Raw genomic sequence first — 24099 nt, forward strand, 5'->3', positions numbered from 1 at the left:
GGAAAGGGGGTGTTGCCCAAAGAGAGGGACGAATCTGGAGTCCGGGTTCCCTTCTGCGCGGCTTTGGGACCAGAGGGCAGCGCCGGAGGCAGGTGATCCCGTGGAGCAAGCGGAGGAGACCGTACAAAAATGAAAATAAATAGAGCCCCCCCTGGGCTTGGTGAGGAGGCGGCGTGCGGAGCCCTCCGCAGCAGCAGCAGCAGCAGCAGCAGCAGCAATAGAAACCGGTCCTGATCCAGCAGCCTTCAGCCACGCGGCTGGCGGCGGAGGCGAGGCGAGGCGAGGGGCGGGCGGCGCGCTGGGTCCCCTCCAGGTGCGGGACGTCGAGGGGCGCGCAAAGGGGGAGCGCCGGTCCCGCAGACCTTGGCCAGGGTGGGGGCCGGCGGCGGGGAGGCCCTGCGCGTGTGGCTCACAGGACCTGGAAGCGCCACGAGGCCTGGTCCTTGTAGTCCAGGCAGTCCGGGGAGTTGAAGTTGAGCTTCCAGGCGGCGGCGGCGGCGGCGGCGGCGGCGGCCGAGGCGGGCTCCTTGTAGTCCAGGCAGTCGGCGGAGTTGAAGGCCAGGCCGGCGCCGCCGTAGCCCGGCTGGTGGTGGTGGTGGTGGTGGTGGTGGTGGTGGCCGGAGCCCTGGCCCAGCGGGTGCGGGGCGTGCGGGTGCGCGGCGCCGGCCATGGAGGAGGGCGCCATGGGGCTGAGCTGGTGGGCGTGCGGGTGCGAGGGCATGGGCAGGTAGGAGCCGCAGTCCACGCCGCCGAAGTAGGACGACGACGGGGGCGGCGGCGGCGGGGGCGCCGGGTAGCCCTGCCCGTAGCCGCCGCCCTGCCCGTACGACATGGCGTAGGACGCCGCCGCCGACGAGGCGCCCGCCGCCGCCGCCACCGAGCGCTGCATGCACGACGCGCCCCCCGGGGCCAGCGCCTCCGCCCCGCCGCCCGGCGAGATCGACGCCGGGCTCCAGATGGACGAGGCGGCCGCCGACGGGGCGCCGCCCAGCGACGGGCCCGAGCCCCCGCCCCCGCCGCCGCCGCCGCCCCCTCCGGGGTTGCCCAGGGCCGCTCCGCCGGGCGCCGCCGCCGAGGCCGACGAGTTGGACGACGAGGACGACGACGAGGCCGAGCTGGAGACGGCGGGCGGCGTGAACTGGCCGCTGCTCTCCGAGCCGGAGCTCTCCCGCGCCGGGGACGCCTTCTTCTTGGCCGGCCGGCTCTTGGCCCCGCTGCCGCTCTGCTGCTGCTGCCGGCACTTGGCGCGACGGTTCTTGAACCACACCTGCAAGGGAGACGGAGGGAGGGAGGAAGCAGCGGCCGTCAGTCCCCCGGGGCCACCACGGGTTCTCACCCCCACCCCCCACCCCCGCCCTGCGCCCCAGCGGCTCCCCAACGTCCAGAGGAAGGAAGGGCGCCCCCAAATAGCCCCGATCCCCCCCCCATCCTAAAGGCTCTGGAACAGCCTCTTGCCCCCTCCTGGGGACGGTAACCCGAAGCCACCCCGGCCCACCTCCTTCCCGAACAGGAGGGAAAGGGGGAGGCAAGCGCCAGCGGGGAATCTGGACCAAGCTGGCGGCGCTCCCCCCCGCAGAGACAGATTCATCACCATCTCCCATCTCTTCCCCCCCCCCGCCCCCCCAGTCCAAGCTTTCAAAGATCAAAGACCCAGAGACTTGGGCGCAACCCCCTTGAGCCTGTCCACCAGCCGCTCAAACCCCCTTCTGCCCCTCTCTGTTCTCCCCAATATGCAATGCGGCCAAGCTCGGAACCGCTGGGAACCGGGCCCTCTCAACGAGCCCCCGCCCCACCCTCACCCCTCCTTCGGCAACCCTTACTGTTCCCACACTTTGCCCAGAAGCTAACTTGACTCAACTAAGCAGTGCTACTTGGGTCACATCAAGAGAAGACAAGAGTCATTGGAAAAGACAATAAGGCTGGGGAAAGTTGAAGGTAGCAGGAAAAGAGGAAGGCCCAACAGCAGGTGGATTGACTCCATCCAGGAAATGACTCCCCCCACCCCCTGCAAGACCCGAACTAGCCTGCGAAGGTGGGGACATTTTGGAGGACACGGATTCATAGGGTCGCCCTGAGTGAAAAGCAACTGAGAGCCCTTCACACAGGTCCTGATATACTTCCCCCAGCCCAGCCAACAGGAATGGGATACATCAGATCCAGGGGCGCAAATATTTTTCAAAGCCAGGAGGGCGAAGAGTAGCCTTAAAGAAAGGATCACTTCGCCTACTTTCTCTGGCAATGTTACACTAGTTGGACACAGTAGCCTCAGGCCTGTCAGGGTCTCTGGAGCCAATGGCAATGCAAGTGAGGTCACTTCCGTTTCCCTTCCACCCTAGCAGCCCCTTTCAGGGCTCTGCAGTTCCTCCACCGGACCAAGAAGCTGGGACTCTGCCTCGAACCCCAAACCCGGTTTGCTTTCTTCGCCTTCCCTGGACTGCAAAAATAACTCAAGCAACCACCAGTCGCCAGGGCCCTACCACGCAGTCGCAATCCCTCCCCCTAAATGTCCTTCATTCCTTTGCAAACTTCCCAGCAGCAAATATTAATTTCTTTGAGGCCATTTCTTACAGAGACCAACCAGGAACAATCAGCATCTAGCTTCCTTCCGCCATGTCTGGTGCTTTGCAATCAAGTTTGTGGGAAAGGTAACTTTGGGTAACTTTCCCATATATATATTTTTGGTATATATCATTATTTTTTCACAACCTGAAAGATTTGATGAAATAAGCAACACCGTATTTATATTTTCCAGGGCAAGTAAGAAATGGTACATCTGACCAAAGGGTTGGGAACGGAGAGGTTTGGGGAAATGATGGATGGGACTTCCTAGACAAGATTTGAAACCAAAACTGCATCTTTTCTTAGCTTGTTCTGATTTTGTTAAAATCATTAGAACAAGGCAAAAAGAGAAAGGAAGACGTTGGGCAACTAATCTTGTTTAGGGAATCTGGATTGTGCATGTGTAATAATTTTTCCCAACCTGAAAGTCCCTCATCTGACAGTTTTCCCCTGAAACCCCCTTAAAGATATTGTCCCAGCCTGAAGTTCCCCCATCTAAGTTTTCTGTAGCTCTCTGAATTCGTCCCTTAAATATAATGTTTTCCCCAATTTAAAGTTTCCAGTAATCCTCTGAAATGCTTGAACACACCACATCCCTTGAATGTATTCCCCCCCACCTGAAAGTTCCCCGCATCTGAAAGAGTTCTCAGTAACCCTCTGAAACCCTTTACAGGTGACCCCTAAATATAATATCTTCTCCCAACCTTAAAGTCTCCCCCAATCGGAAAGTTTTCAGCAACCCTCTGAAACCCCTGCGTGCCTCCCTTAAAGGTAGTTTGCCAGCCTGAAAGTTTCCTCCAATCTGGGTTTCCAGGAACACTCTGAACCTCTTGCACGTGTCCCCTGAATATAATGTTTTCCCCAACCATAAAGCCCCCACCCCAAGCTGGAAAAGTTTCCAATAACCCTCTGAAGCACTTGGCCACCTCCCTAGAATGTGTTATTTTCCCCAGCCTGAAAGTCCCCCCATCTAAAAGTCCCCCCATCTAAACAAAATTTCAGCCACCCTCTGAAATCCCAACCTGAAAGTGTCCCCCCCCCATATGAAAGCCTTTCCAGTAACCTCCTTCTCGCTGTCCCCTCTGTCCACAGCCATGGTTAGGCAAACCCCATTCCCTCTTGAGAAAACCCAGCCTTTTCACTGCCTTTCATGAGCAAGGGTGGGCTGGGGGGCGGAATTTCCGGGGTGCATCAAGTCCTGCGGGCTGCCAAGGGAAGGAGATGCAGCTCCCACCCAGATGCGCCAAGCGCTCCCTGGTTCCAGGGCACTGTCAATTTCAACCGCACCCATGTCTGGCAGGGCAGGCCTCCCCAGATCTTCCCTGGTCCCTTTCATGGCACACCCGGGTCGGTAGCAATCCTGGGTAGACACCCCCCCTCCACACCTGCTTCCTCCATGGGATTTTTACCCATTCCTTCCTTTGGCTTCTTTACCACCCAAACGGAGCGCCACTCTGACAACTCCTGTGTTCGCCCTCCAGGTTTCGCAATCCCGGGTCAAGGTTTGCGGGGAGTCTCTCCCCCCTCCCCACCACAAAGCCCAGACTTTTATTCTTCTCCCCATTCAATCTCCGACAGGTTCCCGGGGCTTCCAACTATCAAATTGCCAGTTACGTAATTCCGGCTTCCTGAAGTTATATAACTCCTTCAAAGGTGAAGCGGAGAAGTTGTGCCAGATTTGTTAAGTTCATATCTGACAAGCTAGAGTGGGTTTCAGAACAAAGAGCGAGAAGAAGAAGAAGAAGAAGAAGAAGAAGAAGAAGAAGAAGAAGAAGAAGAAGAAGAAGAAGAAGAAGAAGAAGAAGAAGAAGAAGAAGAAGAAGAAGAGTTGAATTTATATCCCTCCTTTCTCTCCTGTAAGGAGACTCAAGGGGGCTGACAATCTCCTTTCCCTTCCTCCCCCTTTCCCTTCCTCCCCCTGTGAGGTGGGTGGGGCTGAGAGAGCTCAGAAAAACTCTGACTAGCCCAAGGTCACCCGTGTGTTGGAGTGCACAGGCTAACCTGAATTCCCCAGATAAGCCTCCTCAGCTCAAACGGCAAACACAGTTCCTCCAGATTAGAGTACATCTGCTCTTAACCACTATGCCACTGCTGCTCTCTTTGGGTCGCCTAGAAGGGGTCTGGATGGCCAGTTTCCCCCCTACAGGGCTTCCCAGGTTACACACTCAGGTGAAGGATCCCCCTGGCCAGGAAAGATCTTGCAGCGGTTTCTAACCCACGGCCTCTTCTCACCAGCCTCCAGACTTTCCCCACTCTCTTGTCAGTAGGCATGATGCCGCTTAGTACTGGGGGCCCTTCCGCACATGCAGAATAATGCACTTCAGTCCACTTTCATGGTCGTGTTCCAGTAGCATTTTCTCCTGACATTTCGCCTGTATCTGTGGCTGGACCTGAAGGATCCTCTGAAGATGCCAGCCACGAATGCAGGAGAAACGTCAGGAGAAAATGCTACTAGAACACGACCATACAGCCCGGAAACCCCACAACACCCCAGTAATTCCTGCCGTGGAAGCCTTCGACAATACATGAAATCTACTTTCAGTCCACTTTGCAGCTGTGCGGAATAGCAACATCCACTTGCAAACAGTTGTGAGAGTGGATTGAAAGTGCATGTGCGGAAGGGGCCTCAGTGAGCTAGACCCTCCTTTCGTGTCACTTGGTTGCTGCCAGGTTCTTTGAGCCCGAGTGGGGGGGGGAGAGGGGAGGGGGCAGGTGAAGCAGGCTATCAGAGAGGCTCAGTGGGGAACATGCTACTTCATGGGTGCAGAGAGAACCGTCCAAGCCCGGGGCCAAAACACCGAAGGGAAGACTGCCTCCCCTCACTCTCTCCTTTCCCCTGTTCGTTCACCTGTCTACACCTGTCAAAATGGAGACAGTTCCCCTCCATTCCCTGACACAGAGAGGCTCGGTTTTTTAAACCTTACAGTAGCTGCAGACTAGCTGCAGACGCAGCCAAATTAGCAGGCCCCGCCCCCCATCATAAAGCTCCTTTGGTTACACCAAGATATGGGAAAAGGACTGATGGGGGGCCCTTCCTTTCCCTTTCTCTCAAGGGGTTAGAAATCTAAGCTAAAATCTACATTTCGAAAAAGGAAGTCTTCCTTCTATTGAGTCTGGTTGGATGCACAACCCTCCCCTCGCTCACCCCATGGGCACCCCCAATCCCCCTCCAAAGGACCTACAATCTTACACACTAACAGAGGAGCTAATGAACACATCTGTTACCGGTACAGTGGGAGTCACAGTGTAAGTTTAGAAGATGCTGGTGATCCAGATCGACAAAACCTGAATAAGTTTTGCTGAACTGAGAGTGAGTCTGGAAAGCATGTTTATAACGAGCGACATTCATTGTAAACATGCCATGCAGAATCACTCTGAGGACCCTTCCGCACACGCAGAGTAATGCACTTTCAATCTACTTTCCGTGCACTTTGCAACTGGATTTTACTGGGAGAAATAGCAAAATTCGCTTGCAAACAATTTTGAAATTATATTGTCGAAAGCTTTCACGGCTGGATTCAACTGGTTCTGGTGGGTTTTCCAGGCTGTGTGGCCATGGTCTGGTGGATTTTGTTCCTAACGTTTCGCCTGCATCTGTGGCATCTGATACACCTCTGAAGATGCCAGCCACAGATGCAGGCGAAACGTTAGGAACAAAATCCACCAGACCACGGCCACACAGCCCGGAAAACTCACCAGAACCAATTTTGAAATTGGATCGAAAGTGCATTATTCTGTATGTGTGGATAGGGCAATTCGTGAAGCGTAAAAGGAGTAATTTCGCCTGCCCTTACTAGGGAGTAAACCCTACAGGTGCACGGGATCAGGATTTAAGTTTCCAAAAGAACCTGCTCCCCCACAAGGGGTTAGGGGAAAAACCAAAGTCCCTGAAGGGCATCTCCGATATAGGGGCAACCCGGCACACCACCATTCAACACAATGTTAACTGTAAACATAGACAGCGGCACTAGAAATAGATGCAATTTCCTTTCCACACAAGGCGGTAATTCTGACCAACTAGACAGCAAAGTCTCCATGAGACCTTCTAAGGAAACGAAAGACATTAAGGCTTGCCACGGCAAACCTGTTACGGATTAAGGTGTCAAAACTTCCCTGAGTTGGTGCACACTTTTACCGGAAAGTAATGAGAGTCTATTGCATGCACAAGTGCGTTTTGGCGTGTCTAACCGGGACATCTGTGTCCTGAACAACCGACACTTAATACCGGGACTTCTGTGTCCTGAACAACCGACACTTAATACCGGGACTTCTGTGTCCTGAACAACCGACACTTAATTTAAAATCAAGAGGACCAGTGGGAACCAACTGAGAAAAAGTTGCAGCGAGTGAGAAAATCCGAATTCGGGGCAGTTTCTTTTCCGCATAGTCCTGTGCGCAGAAATTAGTGGGAACTACCTTTTTAACTGACTGTACGGATTGGAGCGAGTTCAAGACTCCTCAGTCCCTATTTAAAAAGGGTCATTTGGCAGCCACGTCGACCCGGAGTGAGAGGTCTCTCCTATCCTGTTCCGTGGCCAGATTCGTCGACCCGGAGTGAGAGGTCTCTCCTATCCTGTTCCGTGGCCAGATTCGTCGACCCGGAGTGAGAGGTCTCTCCTATCCTGTTCCGTGGCCAGATTCGTGAGCGGAAAAGTAGCTCCGAGGGCGCTTCGATTAATTTCCCTGCAGGAAAAAACCCTGCTCTGTTCAGGTAAAAAGACGGTCTCCAAGCGGCTTCGCCCTCTCCCCTGTCCATCCACGATCTGAGTCCGTTCCCTGCTCCGAAAGCGAAATCCGGTGCCCGACCCGACCGTCGCCTCCACACCACAAGCCACACACGCACACGCACACGCACACGCACACGCACACCCGCCCGGCTCCGTTTCCCAGCCAGCCGACCTGGACGCGGGACTCCGGCAGGTTGATCTTGAGCGCCACTTCCTCGCGCATGAAGATGTCCGGGTAGCGGGTCTTGGCGAAGAGCGCCTCCAACACGTCCAGTTGCGAGCGGGTGAAGGTCGTGCGTTCTCGCCGCTGCTTCCGAGGGGTGGCTGCGAGCAGAAGGAGAGGTCAGGCTCCGGCCCCACGGCCTGCGGGATCGCCTGCCCCCCCCCCGCCCAAAAGATCTGGCCGTCTTCTCCAACCCCCCCCCCCCTCCCACAAAAAAAACCCCACCCCGTGGATAACGCAAAGCCGCCGGGGCGCATCCAGCAGGGGAAAGCGGCGGGCCAAAAAAACTTTGGCTGGGGGAGAGAAATTCCCAAAACAGCTCTGCCGAGCCTGGAACTAGGGAGAGTTTTGGAAACTGAACCGCCTCCCCCCCCCCACTTCCCAGAGGAACAAGAGCGATTTCTAGAGACCCCCCCTCCCACACACACACACACCCCATCCGCCCACTGGCTCCCTTCGAGGGTTTGGGTCCTGGGAACCCATTCCCACACCAAAATCCAGGAGGGGGGGCGAACTCTGAAACAACCACTGCAACAGCCAAAGCCTGGAGGAAAAAAAATCTGCCCAACACATTTAACAAATTGTTAAACAAACGAACTGTTTGCCCAACAAACAAATTTAATAGCAGACTGTTTTGTAACTCGCAATCTGGGACTCCAAATTCAGCTCCAAATTCAGCGGGTCTTGCAAATGCGCGCAGGGTCCAACTGCAATGCCGGCTTAGGGCCCAGGATATCAACACCCTTCTGGAATAAAGGGCCAATGGGTTTACTTAACAGAACCCAGGACAGAGGTGTCCTAAAAAGACCTGTTCAGGACTACGCAGGCAACCCCATTAACCCGGCTATCCAGCAAGACTGGAACAAAATGTTAAAAGTCAGTGCGTGCTATATTAATTCTTCTCCCAGATAAATAATCTAGATCCTGCCGCTTAGGTAGCTGAAGCAGAGGAAAATATTAATTACCTGGTAGAGGCAGAGAGAGAATAAAGTCTGCCTTAAAATGAAAATAAGGAGCAGAGGCCTCAAAACGAGAGATGTGGAAAAATGCATTAAATTAATTCCAGAATCTCCATTTCCCCACTAGCGCTCAAATTAAAACCTCTTATATTTACAAAAAATAAAATCATTTCGAGGACAGGGAGAAACGGAAATGTCAAATCCCAGCTCCCAGCGTCTCTGATTCTCGATTTGATATAGTTAATTTTCCAACATAAGCGCCAGCCATTTATAGAATAGTCACCATTAATGCTCTGATCATAATTTAAGGCCCCCCATGCTCCCATAACCTGTTGCGGCTCACCCTTTGGGACGCCAAACACACAACAGAAGTCCCTGAGGACTTATTTCCAACCAAGGACCAAACACTCATATCTGTGGGATTTACGTCCTAATAAAAATCCTAATAGAAATCATTTAACTACCATCTAGCCGCCAAGGATGGGTTTCTGGGTTTTTAAAAAATAACTCTGTCTGGGTTTTGCTTTTGTTTTTAAAGTTTTTAAAGTTGCTGCCTCGTTGTTGTTGTAAGCGGCCTGCTTTATTTTTCGCATTGCCTACTGCTTCTAAAATGAAACACAGCCTCTCTTTGCAGGCGCCAAGGAAAAGAGACCATCTTGCCTTGGCTGGTGGAAATAGGGCCTACCTGTGAAAGAAGAGTGTGAGAACAGGGTCTGATGCTCACCCGGATATCCCACCGAAGGATGGAGGAGGTCCATAGCCGGTCCTGCCAGCCCCAGACCGTTCATGCCGTAAGGGGGCTGTTTGAGGTAAGACATCATGCTAAAAGCTGGAAAGATGTTCCCGGTTTATCCGAAATTTTCGTTTGAAAAAAAAAATGTAAGAGGCGGCCTCCTCAAATTCGTGTTTTGGGTTTTCAAAACAAACTCCTCCAAAGCGAAGGTGGTTGGCAATCCCCGGGGCAGGAATCTCTCTCTCTCTCAAAGCGCACTGCAGAAGAGGGGGGGGGCAGACACAACACAACACACAACAGAGAAAAAGACCAAAGTCAGGAGCTCCTCTGGAGTCTGCGATCCCCAAGCGCCAGCCTGCCCTTCTCCTCCCCCAACTTCCACTCCAAGCGCAAAGATTGGTCAGCTTCAAGATTAAAAACCACAACACAGCCCCTCCAGATAGAACACAAATGGCAACAACAGGGTTGGGCTCAGGAAACAGCTCACCCAATACACATATTCCTGACTCAGGATATTTTTAACAAAAAGGAAATCCGAAGTTTCCACTACAGCAAAAAGCAACCGAATTTACTGTGAGAATCTGGGGGCATTTGGGTTTCCCAGAGCGAAGGTTTTGCACATCGCAAAACTCTGGAAATGTTTCTCATTCCTCTCCAGGGGTTTCTTCCCTTTCGGGCTCCAAACATCTTACTCCGAATTCTCCCAACATGGCGGAGGACAGGCAAATAAAGTAAAACCAAAGTCTGGAGGCAAAGGGGGGGTGGGGGTGGCATTGGGGGTGGGATTTTCTGAAAAGGACAGCCACATGACCATATAAACTCCGAGGGGCTTCCTGGGGGTACCATGCTCAGCGATGAAGGAGATAAAGCAATTATTATTATTAATTTTAAAAAGATAATTGGATTAGAAATCAGAAGGAGATCCCTAAATTAAAAAGGGGGGAGCAGCATAATTAATTTAGGAGAGCGCAGAAGGGGAGGCTGTAGCGAGAAACGGCTAATGGGTGAAAAACAAGCCGGGTGTTTTCTTTTTGGGGGGAGCTGCTCGGAAAATGTGTCTTCCCAAAACAGGGCCTTCCCCACCGATCGAAGGGGAAGCGATGCAGGGAAAGTTCGCACGTTCTCTCGCGGAAGAGACCCTCTCGGGGAACCGGAGCCGCCCAGGGAGAAGGGGCGATTCTCTGCAGGCTTCCTCGGAAGTAAGGGGCGCGCAAGGAGCTGGCGGCGCCGGAGCGAAGCGTTTCGGACGGGAGCGGGCGAAGAGTTGGCCGAGGCCGCCTTCCTGGCAGGGAGATCCTCGGAGCGGCATCCCGGGATCCCCCTTCGATCCCAGCCGGATCAGACCCGCCGGTGCCAAATCGGCCAAGAACGAAAACGGGCTCTTTCGGAGAGAGTTTCCCACGGCCAGCGCCGGAGCGCGGATTTCCTTCTCCTTTCTTTCTTTCTTTCTTTCTTTCTTTCTTTCTTTCTTTCTTTCTTTCTTTCTTTCTTTCTTTTCCTTCCTTCTTTCTTTCTTTCTTTCCTTCCTTCGTTCTTTTCTTCCTTCCTTCCTTCCTTCTTCCTTTCTTTCTTTCCTTCCTTCCTTCTTTCTTTTCTTCCTTCCTTCCTTCCTTCCTTCCTTCCTTCTTCCTTCCTTTCTTTCTTTTCTTCCTTCCTTCCTTCTTTCTTTTCTTTTCTTCCTTTCTTCGAGAGGACTCGTTGGAGGGGAAACAAAGATTAAGCGACGGGCTCCAGTGGCGGGACGGAGGGGCAGGAGAGCCAGGCAGATGGCGCCCCCCCCCCCCCAACCCACCCACCCGGACTGGCCCTGGGCGACTCCGGTTGCTGCGCCAAGACGGGGCCCGGGAAGGGGAGCCGGGAGGAGAGGAGAGGAGAGGAGCGCAGGGAACGGGGCAGGAGGAGCCGAGGACGAGCGGGGGATCCGGGCTCCAGCAGCAGCAGCAGCAGCAGCTGGCAGGCCCCGAGCGCAGAAGAAGGGCTGACCTGTTGCAACCTGGGGGGGGGGGGGGGGAGAGAGATTCGGGTCGGGATCGGGATGGGCCTGGAGGTGCAGCGCCCGGAGAGGCCCCTCCGTCTGCTCTGCTGGGCCGCCGGGCCAGCTTCCCGACAGGGCCGGGGGGGGGGGGATGCCGTGGTCGCCCGCGGGCCCGCCAGCCGCACAGCGCAGCAGCAGCAGCCCCCCCCCCCTCCCCGGCCTGCTCAGCGCCTCTCACCTGCCCGCCCGCCCGCCCGCCCGCCCGACGCACGGCGGAGGCGGAGGAAAAGTTGCCTCCGCGCTGGCCGGCCGGTCCGCCGAGAAGGAGCCGAGCTGCCGCCGCGCTCCAGGAGCTGCCGCCGCCACTCAGGGCCGGACCCAGGCGGGACGGAACCAAAGGCGGCCCGGGGCGGGGGGGGGGGGGGGCCCCCCCCCTGTCAGGACGGGGCGCACCAAGTTCTGCCCTCTCCCGAAAGCGGGGGGGGGGGTGGGGAGCAGAGGGCCGGATCCGAGCGCGCGCCCCCCCCCCTCTGTCTCTCTCTCTCTCTCTCTGCTGCGCCGGCGCGCGGGGGGCTCGGGGGTTACCTGGCGGCGCCCGCCGCTCCCTGTGCCCTCAGCTGTTTTCGGCGCTTGGCACAAAATGTAGCTGGGCGAAGAGGGATCGCCTCGCTACTTGCCCCGGCCCCCGCCGTGTGTTGCGCGAGGCGAGTGCGTAACCCGGGCCGCCGCCCAATCCCCGGCCGCGCCGCCGATGAGTGACAGCCGCCCGGGCCATCGGCGGCGCGGGACGGAGCCTCACCCCTCTCTCCCTCCCTCCCTCCCTCCCTCGCTCTCGCTCTCTCTCTCTCTCTCGCCCCCTCAGCCGCGCGCGCAGCCCCGGCCGCCTCAGTTCCCTCAGGGCCGGCGGCGAGGAGGGGTGTGGCGCGCCCCTCTCTCGCGCTCCCCTCCCCCCCGCCCCCGTTTCGCCTCAGCCCTTCGGCGGGAGGACCCGAAAGCCGACCCGGGGTCCGTCGCGGCGCGCGGCGCTCCGCCGCTTCGTCCACCGGCCGGTCGCCGTTTTTTTCCCTCAGGGGAAAAAAAGGCGCCAACAGGCTGCCCCGCGCTCGCCTGAGGGAAAGTCCGCCCCGTGAGGGGCTCTTCGGCGCCCCCGCCCCGCGCGTCCCCTCCTCGAGCGACCAGGCGGTTGAAGAGGGACCCCCTCCCTCCCCCCCTCCCCCCGCCCCAATTCCGCCTCGCGAGGCTGCTGAGCGCCCAGCAGGGCCCGCCGCCGCTTCCCTCAGGGCCGGCCTTCTTGACGGGCCGCGTCCCACTTCCCAGCTCGGCACCCTCGCTCCCCTGAAAGCCGAGTGGGGGCGCCCAGCGGCGCTCCCTGCCTGGGCCGCCTCCGTGCCCGAAGACGCGGCCGCCGAAGACGTTGGAGGGCCTCCGTGCCCGAAGGAGAGCTCGTTTCTCCCGCGGACGCCGCTGGGGAGCCCCGCGGGCCCCCTCGCCTTGGGCACACGCCGGGCATGAGGGGCAGCCTCAGGAGCCTCAAGCGGCAGCAGCAGCAACACGCGAGCGCGCGCGCGCGCACCCCTGGTCGGCTGCCCCCGCAGCACCGGGCCACGTGCCCCCGCGGTTCAGGACGCCGACTTCGGTCCCGATTTCGACGGGCGCTTTAAAAAAAAGGGCGACCTGCCCGACACTTTCAAAGATCGAGTCCGCTTGGGGGAGAATCTTTCTCCCCGGTGGCTTCCCGTCGCTAAACTCGTTCGCTGGAAAGGAGACTCCGGGGTTTTAAAGCTCCCCACATTTCTTTGAGCATCCGAATGTACCTGGCAGTGAATTCACCAGGCACCAGGGCGCCTTAGACGGGCCGAGAAGTGTTTGCTTTGGATTCGGGAGCGTTTTATGCGCTCGTCGGGGTTAGTTCGAACCCCGGGAGTGGTGCAGAAAGTTTCTGCAGACGCGTTTCGGTGCCCAGCACAGCGTTGACATCCACCTGCGCGCACGGACGCACATTTCGCACACAAATCTACAAATAATACACACTCACACATCGCACACTTACTCATCGCATCTACAAATAATACACACTCACACATCGCACACTCACTCATCGCATCTACAAATAATACCTGCACTCACACATCGCACACTTACTCATCGCATCTACAAATAATGTACACTCACACATCGCACGCTTACTCATCGCATCTACAAATAATGCACACTCACACATCGCACACTCACTCATCGCATCTACAAATAATACACACTCACACATCGCACACTCACTCATCGCATCTACAAATAATGCACACTCACACATCGCACACTCACTCATCGCATCTACAAATAATACACACTCGCACATCGCACACTCACTCATCGCATCTACAAATAATGCACACTCACACATCGCACACTCACTCATCGCATCTACAAATAATACACACTCACACATCGCACACTCACTCATCGCATCTACAAATAATGCACACTCACACATCGCACACTCACTCATCGCATCTACAAATAATACACACTCACACATCGCGGGTGCCACGTCTAGGATGTACATAGTTCCTTCTTATGAATATTAATAGATACTAAATCCCCTACAAAGGACCTCCGCCTCTTTTCTAGAAGTAAAGTTTTAATGGGGGTGGGTGGGAGAAAACTTCCAAACGCACGAAGAGGCAAGTGAAAAGGAAACTGTAATAATCACGGCGAATTTTTTCTTAAACGAATGAACTGGTTGCTAAGAAAACAAACGAATGGGGGGATGCTCAGGAGAGGACCGGTGGCCGCAGCATCAAAGGGAGGCTTTCCTCCTGCCCCTCCTCTTTGGTGAGACCCTCTCCTTTGGAGCCCCAATGAAACACGGTAACAGAATACGAGGGAAGGCACACTGTTTCTTTAACTGCTTCTCAAAAGGATCCGGGAGATCTTCTTAGGACCTTTAATCAGGCTTTGGGGCGCTTCTTTTGTTGATCTCTCAAAATCAACTCCTTCTAATTGAAGTTGCAGCTGAAAGCGACCTAATGTTCAAAGGGAGCCACCGCCGGGCCCGACGAAATTACATTTCCCCCCTTCCCCTCCCCTCTCCGTCGAGGGGACATCTAATCAGAGGGGGAGGGGGGAAGAGAGAGAGAGAGAGAGAAAGAAAAAAAGAAAGAAAGAAAAAGAAAGAAAGAAAGAAAGAAAGAACAAAAGAAAAAGAAAGAAAGAACAAGAGAAAGAAAGAAAGAAAGAAAGAAAGAAAAAGAAAGAAAGAAAGAAAGAAAGAACAAAAGAAAAAGAAAGAAAGAACAAGAGAAAGAAAGAAAGAAAGAAAGAAAGAAAGAAAGAAAGAAAGAAAGAAAGAAAGAAAGAAAGAAAGAGGTTTAGGAGATGCTTCTCCAGTCCACAAAAGTCAGCGGCACAGGCACCTCTGGGCGGAATAAAGCGGCTACAGCTCATTCAGAAAAAGAGACCGGGGGGGGGGGGGGGGCAGTGCTCCCCACGGGGGCACTCTTCTGGCCAGAGTCGAGGGGCAAAGGACCCTCAAGCGTCCCCACCATTGTCTGCTGGAGAGACCAAAAACTCCCCCGGGAACGCCTGAACTCATCCTCGCCCCTTCCCGAGCTGAGCTTTCTTGCTCTCTCTCTCTGGTCCCATCCGAGGCGACAATTTCATCTTTGGCCTCTCCAGAAAGATTTGGAGAGGCGGGCAAGAGCAGGAGGGGATCGTGTGCGCCTGTGCGTGGGGCAACCGGGAGTTGCGGGGCGGGGGGGGGGAGAGAGAGAGAGAGAGAGAGAGAGAGAGGGCTGCCCCCAGCCCGTCTCGTCTGGACCTGCCTCTGGAGCGCCACATGATGCGCTGCAGTCCGAGGAAAAGCCCCGAGTATTGAGTAGCACTCATTCCTCCCCCCCCCCAGTGCATTACCTCCCTCTCTCTCCCTCTCTCTCTCTCTCTCTCTCTCCGGGCTCGCTACCTCCCCCCCCCCCCCCCGCGCGCCGTAATAAGAGTATTTGTCTAATCCCAAATTGCAGCCGGCGAATGTCTCCCGCGCTCCGCTCATAAAACCCCGGGATGGAGGGCAGGCGCAAGGGGCGGCAGCCGGCGGCACAGAGCCACGCAGCCTCCGCCGGACCGGGGGCTGCCCGCGGGTGGGGGAGAGGCTTAGCCGGGGAGGCGAGGGGGCGCCAGGACGGCCGCGCAGGTGGGCACCAGCAGGTAAGGCAGCCGCGGGACGGAGGATCGGGACCAGGGCGCGGCGTGCAGCAGACGGGCCAGAGGCGCCTCCTCCGCTTGTCCCGGTCCGACGGGCTGGCCTGCGCTCCCTTCACGGCCTCCGCGGCCTCTTTTCAGGATCGGACCCCGCTTGGATCCCGCGCAAGCGGCCCTTTTTCCGGTCAGGCAGACCCGCCGGGGCGCCCTCCTTTGCGGGGGACTCCCCTGAAACGGGACAAGAGCGATCCGAGGCAGGAGGGCTGGCGATCGGCGCTTCCGTGGGAGAACCCGAGAATCGGGGCCAGACTCTGCCAAGAGCCGAAGTGGGCGGGGGGGGGGGGTTGCTTGTTTGGAAAGGAGCCTTCCCCTTTCCTTCGAGGAGACCCCCCCCCCCTTGCCCGGGGGAGGGGTTTCAGTTGCGGCTCTTTAGCCGGAGGACTTAAGTCGGCTGCTTCGTCCCCTCCCCGCGACTGGAGACCTCGATTTCCCCAAAGATGCCCCCAGCCAACCAAGGATCCCCCACCCCACCAGGTGCGCTGGGCCAGGGAGAGGAGGGCCAGGTGGCGATGCTGCCCGGGGGGGGGGGTGACCCTGAATTACCCACAGCCCCCCCAAGAGCAGCCAGCCAGAGAGGCAGACAGGAGCCCCCCCCCCCGATTGGGATCGAGGCCCCAGGGGCCAGCCGTCGGGTGGCCGGGAGAACAGATCGGTCCGGCCGTGGCGATGGGACTCCTGGGGATCGGGTCCCAGCGCCCTCGCCCCTGGAGCGCCCCACCCTTGGCAGACCGGGCGGACGGGACATGCCCCGAGAAGACTTCGCCCCCCCTCCCATTCTGAGCCCCCCCGCAGCCGATGGGGCGCCGCTGGACCGGACGCCACCATTCACCTCCGTCCTCCCTTCTCTTGCTCGGGCCAAACGGAAGGAGAGCCCAGTGGGGTTGGTCTGCTCTGCTGGGCAGCCCGGAGAAACCTTGGAGGTGTTGGGGGGGGGGGAGAGAAAGAGGGAGGAGAAAAATACAGGGGGGAGGGGAAGGTGAGCCCGAATGGCCTCCATTCATCCTAGGAGATGAGCCAGTTTCATCCCTTTGGCGCACCAGCACCCTTGGAAAGACGGGTCCCTCCGAAGGTGCCAGGCTGGCCTCTCCTAGCTCCGGTTATCATTTTAACCAGATTATTGGACATGGCAGCGGATTCTCCTGGCAGGGCTGGGCTGTTCCCCTGCCCCCCCCCCCCCCCCCAGCTGGATGTGGGGAGCCCTTCCTCTCTCCAACTCCCCCCTGGTATCCTCCCATTACCTGAGCAGAGAAAAATCAAGCCACCCTCTTGGCATGGCCGGCTCCAGATTCCTCCCCTTGCCCTTTCTGGAAAAAATTCCCCGGGCTCCCACAGCCAAAGGAGTCTTCAACAAAAACAGAGAGGGGGGAAAGGCAATTTCTTGTGAAGCCGATTCACATCCAGAAGGACCGCAGTTGCCAAACTTAATGTATATCTGTATCATTCGGACTTGTTGAATAGGGGGATCCCAACAGGAAAGAATCGAGGTTCCAGAGCAGAGTCTGAGGTGAATAACATAAAATTGTTTACACCGATCTGTTCTCCCGGCCACTCTTTCTACAAAAAGTCAACCCAACTCCTCAGACGAAACTTTGCCTACACTTCTTAGATTTTTAAGAATCGAAAAAAGCTTATTTGTACACACACAAACTATGTCCATTCCCTGTGTATGGAAAGCGTTCAAAAATTGGACCAAGGTACATGTAAGCCCCAATAAATCTCTCCCACTGTTCTCCGTCAGAATAACTCAGAAAGGTGAAACCAAATCGGATAAATTGATTGTTATGAAGAGGTTAAATCTGACAATAATCGTACATATTTCTGTTGCTGAAGCACCTCAGACAAAAAAAATGGAATTGTTGTTCTTTTGGCAAAGATGGTTAGAAAAGCAACGGGCAGAGTAATGGTAAGAAAGATCCACTTTATTGAAAATTTATACATGACTCAGTATTGTAATAAATAAAAGGTAACAGTTCCCACCCCAAAAAAAGGAAAAGGAAAAAAAAGAGCAGAACGCTACAGAAGGAAATATTACCTTGCAAGGGAATTTTAGAAACCATGGCAAGAGAGACTCCTGATGGATACAGAATAAATATTAACAGCATTGTGGAGCCAAACTGCAGAGGTACAAGAGCATGGAGAACCGGGAACTAAACTTAGGAGGTAAATAAATAATTTTCTGTTTTTTAAAAAAAGTATGGATTGCCTCCAAAGAAGAAACTTTTTTTTCTCTGTAAACTGATCACACCTCAGTTAGACTCATGGGACAAAAACTTCTTTAGATCAACAAGAGCTCTTGCAAGGTTAAAAACCTGCCCTCTTACGAGCAAACCCAAAAAAGCTTTATAATTAATACTTATAATCAAAATGTAAAACCATTGCTGAAATAAACATCAGTAAAATAGCACATTTTAATAAACAGTCTGAGTATGATCTAGCTATAAAATTTTAGGAAGCATATTAAATATTACACATGGCAGGACTAGATGAAAAAAAAATCAGAGTAATTGTCTTTGTTCTTCCTTTACACAATGGTATTATTAAAAAAAAATTTGACACCCCCCCACCCCGCCTGCTGTAAACATCTCTGATGTTACCACAATACACATTTCTTTAAAATAATTTTTAAAATTATGTCTACACTCACAAGTAAATCCTAGTTTGAAATAATATTGCTTAAATGGAAAAGGGGTGGTAATAGTAATGAAATAATCCCAGGTATAGCTGGTCTACCGAAATGGAAGGTTTAACATTTTCCAAAGTGTACTATTTATGGTTATGTTTTCATTCCCCAGTCTTGGCGCCTCTATTTCCAAACTGCATCAAGGGTTAGGTTATAAAACATGACAGTGCCCCCTGTGAAGTCGGTTACTGAAGGACGCACTTCTCTTCTTTCTTGGCCATCTTTCCTTTGTTTTGCTCAAGAGTCCTTTCCAAATGTTCATCCTCCTCTTCAGCCCTGGAAAATCAAACCCCACAGCTGTTAGTTTTCCTAATAAATGTTCCACAAGACAATAAATTCTGCAAAGGACCCCTCCGGAATTTCGGACCCAAACTTTGCTCCAGGGTCCAGGTCGTGCCTTTTGTCTGGATGAGGTGGGAGATGGTGGGACACTGCAGGAAGCAAAGACTTCATGGAATATTTTTGAATCTGATCATTTCAATTTTGGATTACTGAGCTTCCTTCAAAGTTTTCCTGCTCGAATTAAACAATCAGCTAAAACTAGGAGCGGGCACACGGGGTGGGGGTGGGGAGGAAAGGTGACTCCCTTTAGAGATATTGGCCAAAATGTCAAGAGATCAAACTTACTGTTTTTCTTGAGCATCTAAGTCTCTGACTAGCGCATCACGTTTATTAACCAGAATAACAAGTTCGTCTAGCAAAAGCTGCTCTCGCCTTTTTTGGGCTTCGGTCTTTTGCCAGTCTGAAATGAAAAGAAACCCAGAAATCTGTACCTTGAAAGTTTAACATCCACAATCCATATAAATCAGTTTCAGATTTTTGGATTTTACACCAAACACCTCTTCCTTTACAGGAACCACGATGGGCTGAAGAACGTCATTCATTGTACAATCCTCTGGATTAATCTACCAAGTCCTTCATTTGACTTTTTTAGATGGCTACTTGAGAAATTAGGTATGTTATTTTACTCTCTCTCTCTCTCTCTCTCTCTCTCTCTCTCTCCATATATATATAAAAGTATATATATATGCTTATAAACCACCCAATTTTAAAAGAGCTTGTAAATACAGATATAAATGGAACTTATAGTATAAATTGCTGTTTTGAAATTAGGAATGCTTTATGATTTGCATTGTTATTTACCCATTTCTTAATTCAGAGTGTCTAGGCAACCAATGTGGTTAGGGATTTGTTTTTGAATCAGGACAAAAAATATGTAGCCAAAAAAATCCCCCAAAGCAAATAGACCCCCCCTTTCCTTAATCTGACTCGAACTTCCTCTCTCCTCCAAATAGCTTATTCTCCTTTGCTTAGTTCTTCTTTAGTACATCTTAGCAAATGTCTCAAACTGGACACCAGATGCTTCAGAGTAACTTTAAAAGTAGGAATCAGATAATTAGCATTTTTCTTTCGAGGTAAAAATGCATCTGCTAGGCAACATTACTTAGCTTCTTTTTGAACAGTGCAAACTGGCATCTTGCTTAATAGCTGAATCTTAGGCCTTTATTGAGGGCATCATTCCACATTTGTTTAATAAAGTTAGCCTTAAAAAAAAAGAAGAAAAGTACAAAAACTTGCATCGATTTCTTTCCCTGCTTTCATTTTGCTTTCATTTCTGACCCTGGAATGTCACTGAAGAATGCTCTCTCTCACCTATATAGGTTCCCCGCCCCCTCTTTCTGCAGCGCATTGTTGTCTGACACTTCCCATAAGCCAAATAGTATCAGTGTTTCATTAAAAAAAAAAAGGGCAGCTTGAACACTGGAACACTCCCCAAAGCTCCAAAACCCAGGGCTCTTCCAGGCCAGACTGCTAGGGCCTGTAGCTGTCAATCAACCACCAGCCTGCCCCGCCTCCCTCATTAGGAAGGTAAACAATGGAAAGAAGGAGAAGTCGATTATGAGCGAGATAGTGGAACAAATGACAAGCAGGAGGGAAACAGGACACCAGCTTTAAAAGAGAGAGAGAGAGAGAGAGAGAGAGAGAAAATCCATCCCTTCTGACTCATGCCCTGTCCTCTCCTCTATCCACTTTCCAAAAAAACAGAGGGAAGAAAGTGCCTTCTGGATTTCTCTCCCCTCTCCCCATCGCCCTGGGCAATCATGATAAAACTCACATGGCTGGTGCTTATTCAGATAAACCCAACAATGCAGACCAATGGTTACCATGTGAATCTTCACAAGCCACGCAAGAATGTGCTGGTTCAAATCCCCCTGACCCCCCTCCAAAGCAAAATTTATTCAAGGCAGCACACTGCTCAGAAGCTTTATGAAAGCCGGTGGTGCTAGAGTGAATTCGGCCATGTATTTACAAATTAAAAATTAGATGCAGCTCATCCAATAAAGGGTAAGAACTGAAGTTGAAAAAAGAAAAGCAAGCCAGGAACGAGTAACTTGTTCTTGGAAGCACCTCCCCGTAAATGCACTGTAGGTACACATTTTAAAAACCCACAAAGAGGAAATAACCAATATCTGTTAAAACAAAAACGCATTTACAAGAAAAGACATTAACAAGGTTCTTAGCATAATGTTTTTGGGACTATCCTCAGTGTTGTAACTATTCAACAATTAGCACAAAACGGAAGGCGTTAGAACTCCCTCCCTCCCCCACCCCCGTAAAATTATTTATTTATCAAAAACCTATTATTTGTTGAAGTCTTGCATTTCAATGCATATCTCCATAATAGCAAATCAAAGCCCAAATCACTAACATCTATGGATGTTTAAAACAATGTACAAAAAACTGACACTTTTTTTCAATGTTTCCCTTCCGTATTTAATTGGAAATAATTCTAGACATGTCAGTAAGATTTATATCCATGTAACTGTGTTTAACAGAACTGCGATCACAGTGTGCTTCTGTTTAAACAAAGGCTCCTTTTACAGAACAAATGAACACACAGTTACTTGACATTTGTTAATTAAATGGTTGATAATCAGACTTAATTTTCTTCATTTGCCCCCCTTCGCCCCCCCCCCCAGTATACTTCATGATATGATATTTTGGAATTATACACACATTCTGTTTTTGTCTTGCTAACAGAGAACACAAGGTTGCTGTCTCAACTGATACCGGCCCATATCTTCTAGTTCTAGGAAAGGATGGCTTTGGACAAAAATTATCATTACTCTCTCCCATCTATTTTTTTTAAGATAAAAAAGCAAAGAAATCTCCCCATCTCTACACAGCCCAAGTTGTCAGATGTAGAAACAGCCTCTGCCAAACCGCTTTGCAGTTCATTTCAGGGCTAAGTTGCTGCAGTGACAGAAACTCAGGTGGAAATGGATATGGGCCAGACTCCTCGCTTTGGCAATCTCTGCCTTTTTCTTTTGGACTAACATGTGAGCCACACCAAGGCCATATTTCTGACAGCAAAGATCTACATTTTCATAAACGGGAAAAGTTGGTCTGACATTTTTTTGACTATCCTGATTTTGGAGGCAAGTTCCGGAACCTTGACTGACTTCAGATGCGCTTTCTCCTGAGCAAGCTGTGTAAGAACTAGAATTGCCAATGCCCAGGCAGGGGCTGGTGACCTTCCGGAATTACAACCACACTCCAGTCGACAGATCAGTTCCTCTGGAGAAAACGGCTGCTCTGGAAGGTGGACTCTATGGTATTATACCCCACAGAGGTCTCTTCCTTTCCCAAATGAAGCAATCCTCAGGTGACTCAGAGTTGGAAATCCCATTAAGAACTGGTTTTAGCTCTTCTTTACAAGCACCCAGTCCATCTATATATCTATGTGGAATTAGACCCCCATAGACCTAATTGCAGTGGGGTGCTCATGGGGCGTGATTTTGAAGTTTAAAAATAAAGAAGCAGCCAAAATAAAGAAGCAGAAGAGTTTGGATCTCTCCTGTCGGGAGTCAGGAGTCTCAAAGCAGCTAACAAACGCCTTTCCCTTCCTCTCCTCACAGCAGACACCTTGTGAGGTAGGTGGGGTGAGAGAGTTCTGAAGAACCGTGACTTCAAATCTTATTTATTATTGAGTTAACTGATTTTGTACTGTATTTGTAATTTGTGCATGGGGGCTTGTACGGGTTAACTACTTAACTAAATAGGTTGGTAAGGATGTTAACCACCAGCTGGGGCCTGGAGATCTTCTGGAATTACCACTGATGTTCAGACTCCATCGGTTCCCCTGGAGAAAATGGCAGCTTTGGAGGGTGGAGTCTATGGTATTATACTCTGCTGTGGTCCCACCCCTTCCTAAATCCAACCATCTCTCAAATCTCCAGGAATTTCCCAAACTTGAGTTGGCAATCCTAGAATGCTTAGTGGGGGTTGGGGAGAAGAGAAGGAAGCAGGGAATGTTGAGGATGTGGGGTGCTAGGAGAACAGAAGGAAATAATCGACTCAGGAGGGCGATACAAGGGAAAGTGAGGTGATTCCCACGAGTCCTTGCAGGTTCCCCACCATGTAATTGGCCTTGATCTAGCTGGCACCATACAAATGAGCCCAGCTCAGCCAACACCAGCAATTGGCCCTGCCTGGCCCTGTGACTGGCACCATGCAACTTGGCCAGAGTTTTCTTCGCTTTTCTCTCCCACAAGAGTTTCAAAGCAGCTTACAAACCCCTCCCCTCCCTCTCCCCACAACAGACACCTTGTGAGGCAGGTGGGGCCAGTGGCGTACCGCTGGCCCCCACTGAGCTCCCCACCCAACTTTCCTGTTGCCCCCCACTGCTGCTCTGGCAAAAAGAACCCCCCCCCACAGATCTTTTCCTCTGCTCTGTCCAAGCAACACATGGTTGGAGCCACTTGGAGAAGGAAAAGGGTGTGTGGTGGAGGGGGAGGTGGCCTGGTGGTGGTGGGAGTTTGGTGGGGGGGGGCAGTGAGTTTGGCCAGGGTTGGGCAGGTGGGAGAGTGGGGCAGGGTGGGGGGCCAAAATGCTCCCCACGTGGCCCAGGCATCGATTGACTCCCCTGTTCCCCATAGATACACCAGCGGATGGGATTGAGACAGTTCCGAGAGAGCTGTGACCAGCCCAAGGTCACACAGCAAGCTTCATGTGTAGGAGTTGGGAAAGCAAACCTGGGTTTGCTACAGTGGAGAGTCAAACCCGGTTCTCCAGATCAGAGTCCACTGCTCAACTACTACATCGCGCTGGAAAAAGGAAGAAGGGAAAACTGAAGATAGGTGGGGCAGCAAAAAGGAATTTGGTTGGTGAGGGAAGGAGAGAAGGAAACAGGAAAAAGGGAGAGGTTACAGGGGTTTTCAGGGCAGGTAAAGAAGGGATGGTAAATGAGATGCTCTCTGAAAGTTCTTGTTGGCCTCCCATTTGCATTGATTAAAAATAAAACATGCTGAGATTATGCTTGTTGCAGGTCTAGAAAAATTACTTGTTTTTCTCCTCTTGCAGACACTGCTTAGATCTTAACACATTACTTTGTGTGAAATATCTATTTTGGGGCAAAAAACTTTAAGTACCCATATCAAAACAAGGTCATTTGGGGGGTTACTCCCAAGAATGTGTTTTTATGGACTGGGGTGCAGGCCTGCTTAAACCGAAGTACTGGGGCAATTTGCTAATGCAGTCAAATTTGGCGAGTCAAATTTGTACAGAATTACATAGAATTAAAAGTTCTGCACTGAGTAAAATCAAGTTTCCAAAACTAAGCTATGTAATGCTTCATTTTTTTTAACTTGCGATTTTTTTTTTGGCGGGGGACGACGACAATTCCTTCAGAAAAAGAAAACAGAAGCTTTAGAGTGGGGGTGGGGTGGGGTGGGAAATACTGTAAGGAAAAATGCCCCAAATTCTTTGGTTTCTCAAAAAAAAAAAAAACCTACCCTTCAATCGTGTGACTATAAAATAAGCCTTGCACTTTTGATGAAAATTAATGGTAGTTTTGTAAAGAACACATTGGGGGATTGCAGTGAAAACCTTATCTTTGGTTCCAGTCAACTACCAATTTTGAAAGAGTTTGCATCATCATCAGAGGAGGCCGTTTGATAGGATTCTACTGCTGAACCTAATCAATCTA

General features: G+C 52.2%; 3 protein-coding genes across 13 annotated transcripts in view; 1 reads left to right on the forward strand and 2 right to left on the reverse strand.

Moving 5' to 3' along the window:
• Positions 1 to 260: 260 nt before the first annotated feature.
• Positions 261 to 12309, reverse strand: OTX1 (orthodenticle homeobox 1). Of its 4 annotated transcripts, none has more exons than XM_048501766.1 (4): positions 11762 to 12309; positions 9193 to 9458; positions 7459 to 7610; positions 261 to 1267 (listed from the first exon to the last, which is right to left on the reverse strand). In XM_048501766.1, the coding sequence occupies exons 2-4, from the start codon at positions 9287 to 9289 to the stop codon at positions 410 to 412; spliced, it is 1107 nt and encodes a 368-aa protein (XP_048357723.1). In that variant the 5' UTR covers positions 9290 to 9458; positions 11762 to 12309; the 3' UTR covers positions 261 to 409. The 4 variants fall into 4 exon arrangements, with proteins under 4 accessions (XP_048357723.1, XP_048357743.1, XP_048357751.1 ...); XM_048501786.1 differs by having other exon boundaries at positions 11415 to 12309; XM_048501794.1 differs by lacking the exon at positions 11762 to 12309 and adding an exon at positions 10285 to 10738.
• Positions 12310 to 14436: 2127 nt separating this feature from the next.
• On the forward strand, positions 14437 to 23727 carry LOC125435615 (basic salivary proline-rich protein 1-like). Of its 3 annotated transcripts, XR_007244898.1 has the most exons (3): positions 14941 to 15376; positions 18964 to 19064; positions 21153 to 23727. XR_007244898.1 is itself a non-coding variant. In XM_048501858.1 (2 exons), exon 1 carries the CDS (start codon positions 15233 to 15235, stop codon positions 16208 to 16210), a length of 978 nt encoding a protein of 325 aa, XP_048357815.1. In that variant the 5' UTR covers positions 14437 to 15232; the 3' UTR covers positions 16211 to 19064; positions 21153 to 23727. The 3 variants fall into 3 exon arrangements, 2 of the variants coding, with proteins under 2 accessions (XP_048357815.1, XP_048357826.1); XM_048501858.1 differs by having other exon boundaries at positions 14437 to 19064; XM_048501869.1 differs by having other exon boundaries at positions 14437 to 19064; positions 21263 to 23727.
• The window catches only part of EHBP1 (EH domain binding protein 1), a 453701-nt gene continuing 446930 nt past the window's right edge, over positions 17329 to 24099 (reverse strand). For all 6 annotated transcript variants that reach the window (XM_048501846.1, XM_048501837.1, XM_048501820.1 and 3 more), the window contains 2 exons: positions 18738 to 18852; positions 17329 to 18386 (listed from right to left, as the gene is read on the reverse strand). In XM_048501846.1, coding sequence (XP_048357803.1) covers positions 18296 to 18386; positions 18738 to 18852 — 206 coding nt within the window. In that variant the 3' untranslated portion in view covers positions 17329 to 18295. The remainder of the gene's footprint in view (positions 18387 to 18737; positions 18853 to 24099) is intronic.

The sequence above is a fragment of the Sphaerodactylus townsendi genome, linkage group LG01 (assembly GCF_021028975.2).
Source record: "Sphaerodactylus townsendi isolate TG3544 linkage group LG01, MPM_Stown_v2.3, whole genome shotgun sequence".
Lineage (NCBI taxonomy): Eukaryota > Metazoa > Chordata > Lepidosauria > Squamata > Sphaerodactylidae > Sphaerodactylus > Sphaerodactylus townsendi.

Excerpts from the sequence above, each read along its gene's own strand:
- OTX1 (XM_048501766.1), bottom strand. The coding sequence starts at position 9,289 with ATGATGTCTTACCTCAAACAGCCCCCTTACGGCATGAACGGTCTGGGG. Across the intron at positions 7,611-9,192 it reads TCCTTCGGTGGGATATCCGG|CCACCCCTCGGAAGCAGCGG; the intron begins GTGAGCATCAGA and ends TTCTGCTCGCAG. Across the intron at positions 1,268-7,458 it reads TGCCGGAGTCCCGCGTCCAG|GTGTGGTTCAAGAACCGTCG; the intron begins GTCGGCTGGCTG and ends TCTCCCTTGCAG.
- LOC125435615 (XM_048501858.1), top strand. The coding sequence starts at position 15,233 with ATGGAGGGCAGGCGCAAGGGGCGGCAGCCGGCGGCACAGAGCCACGCA.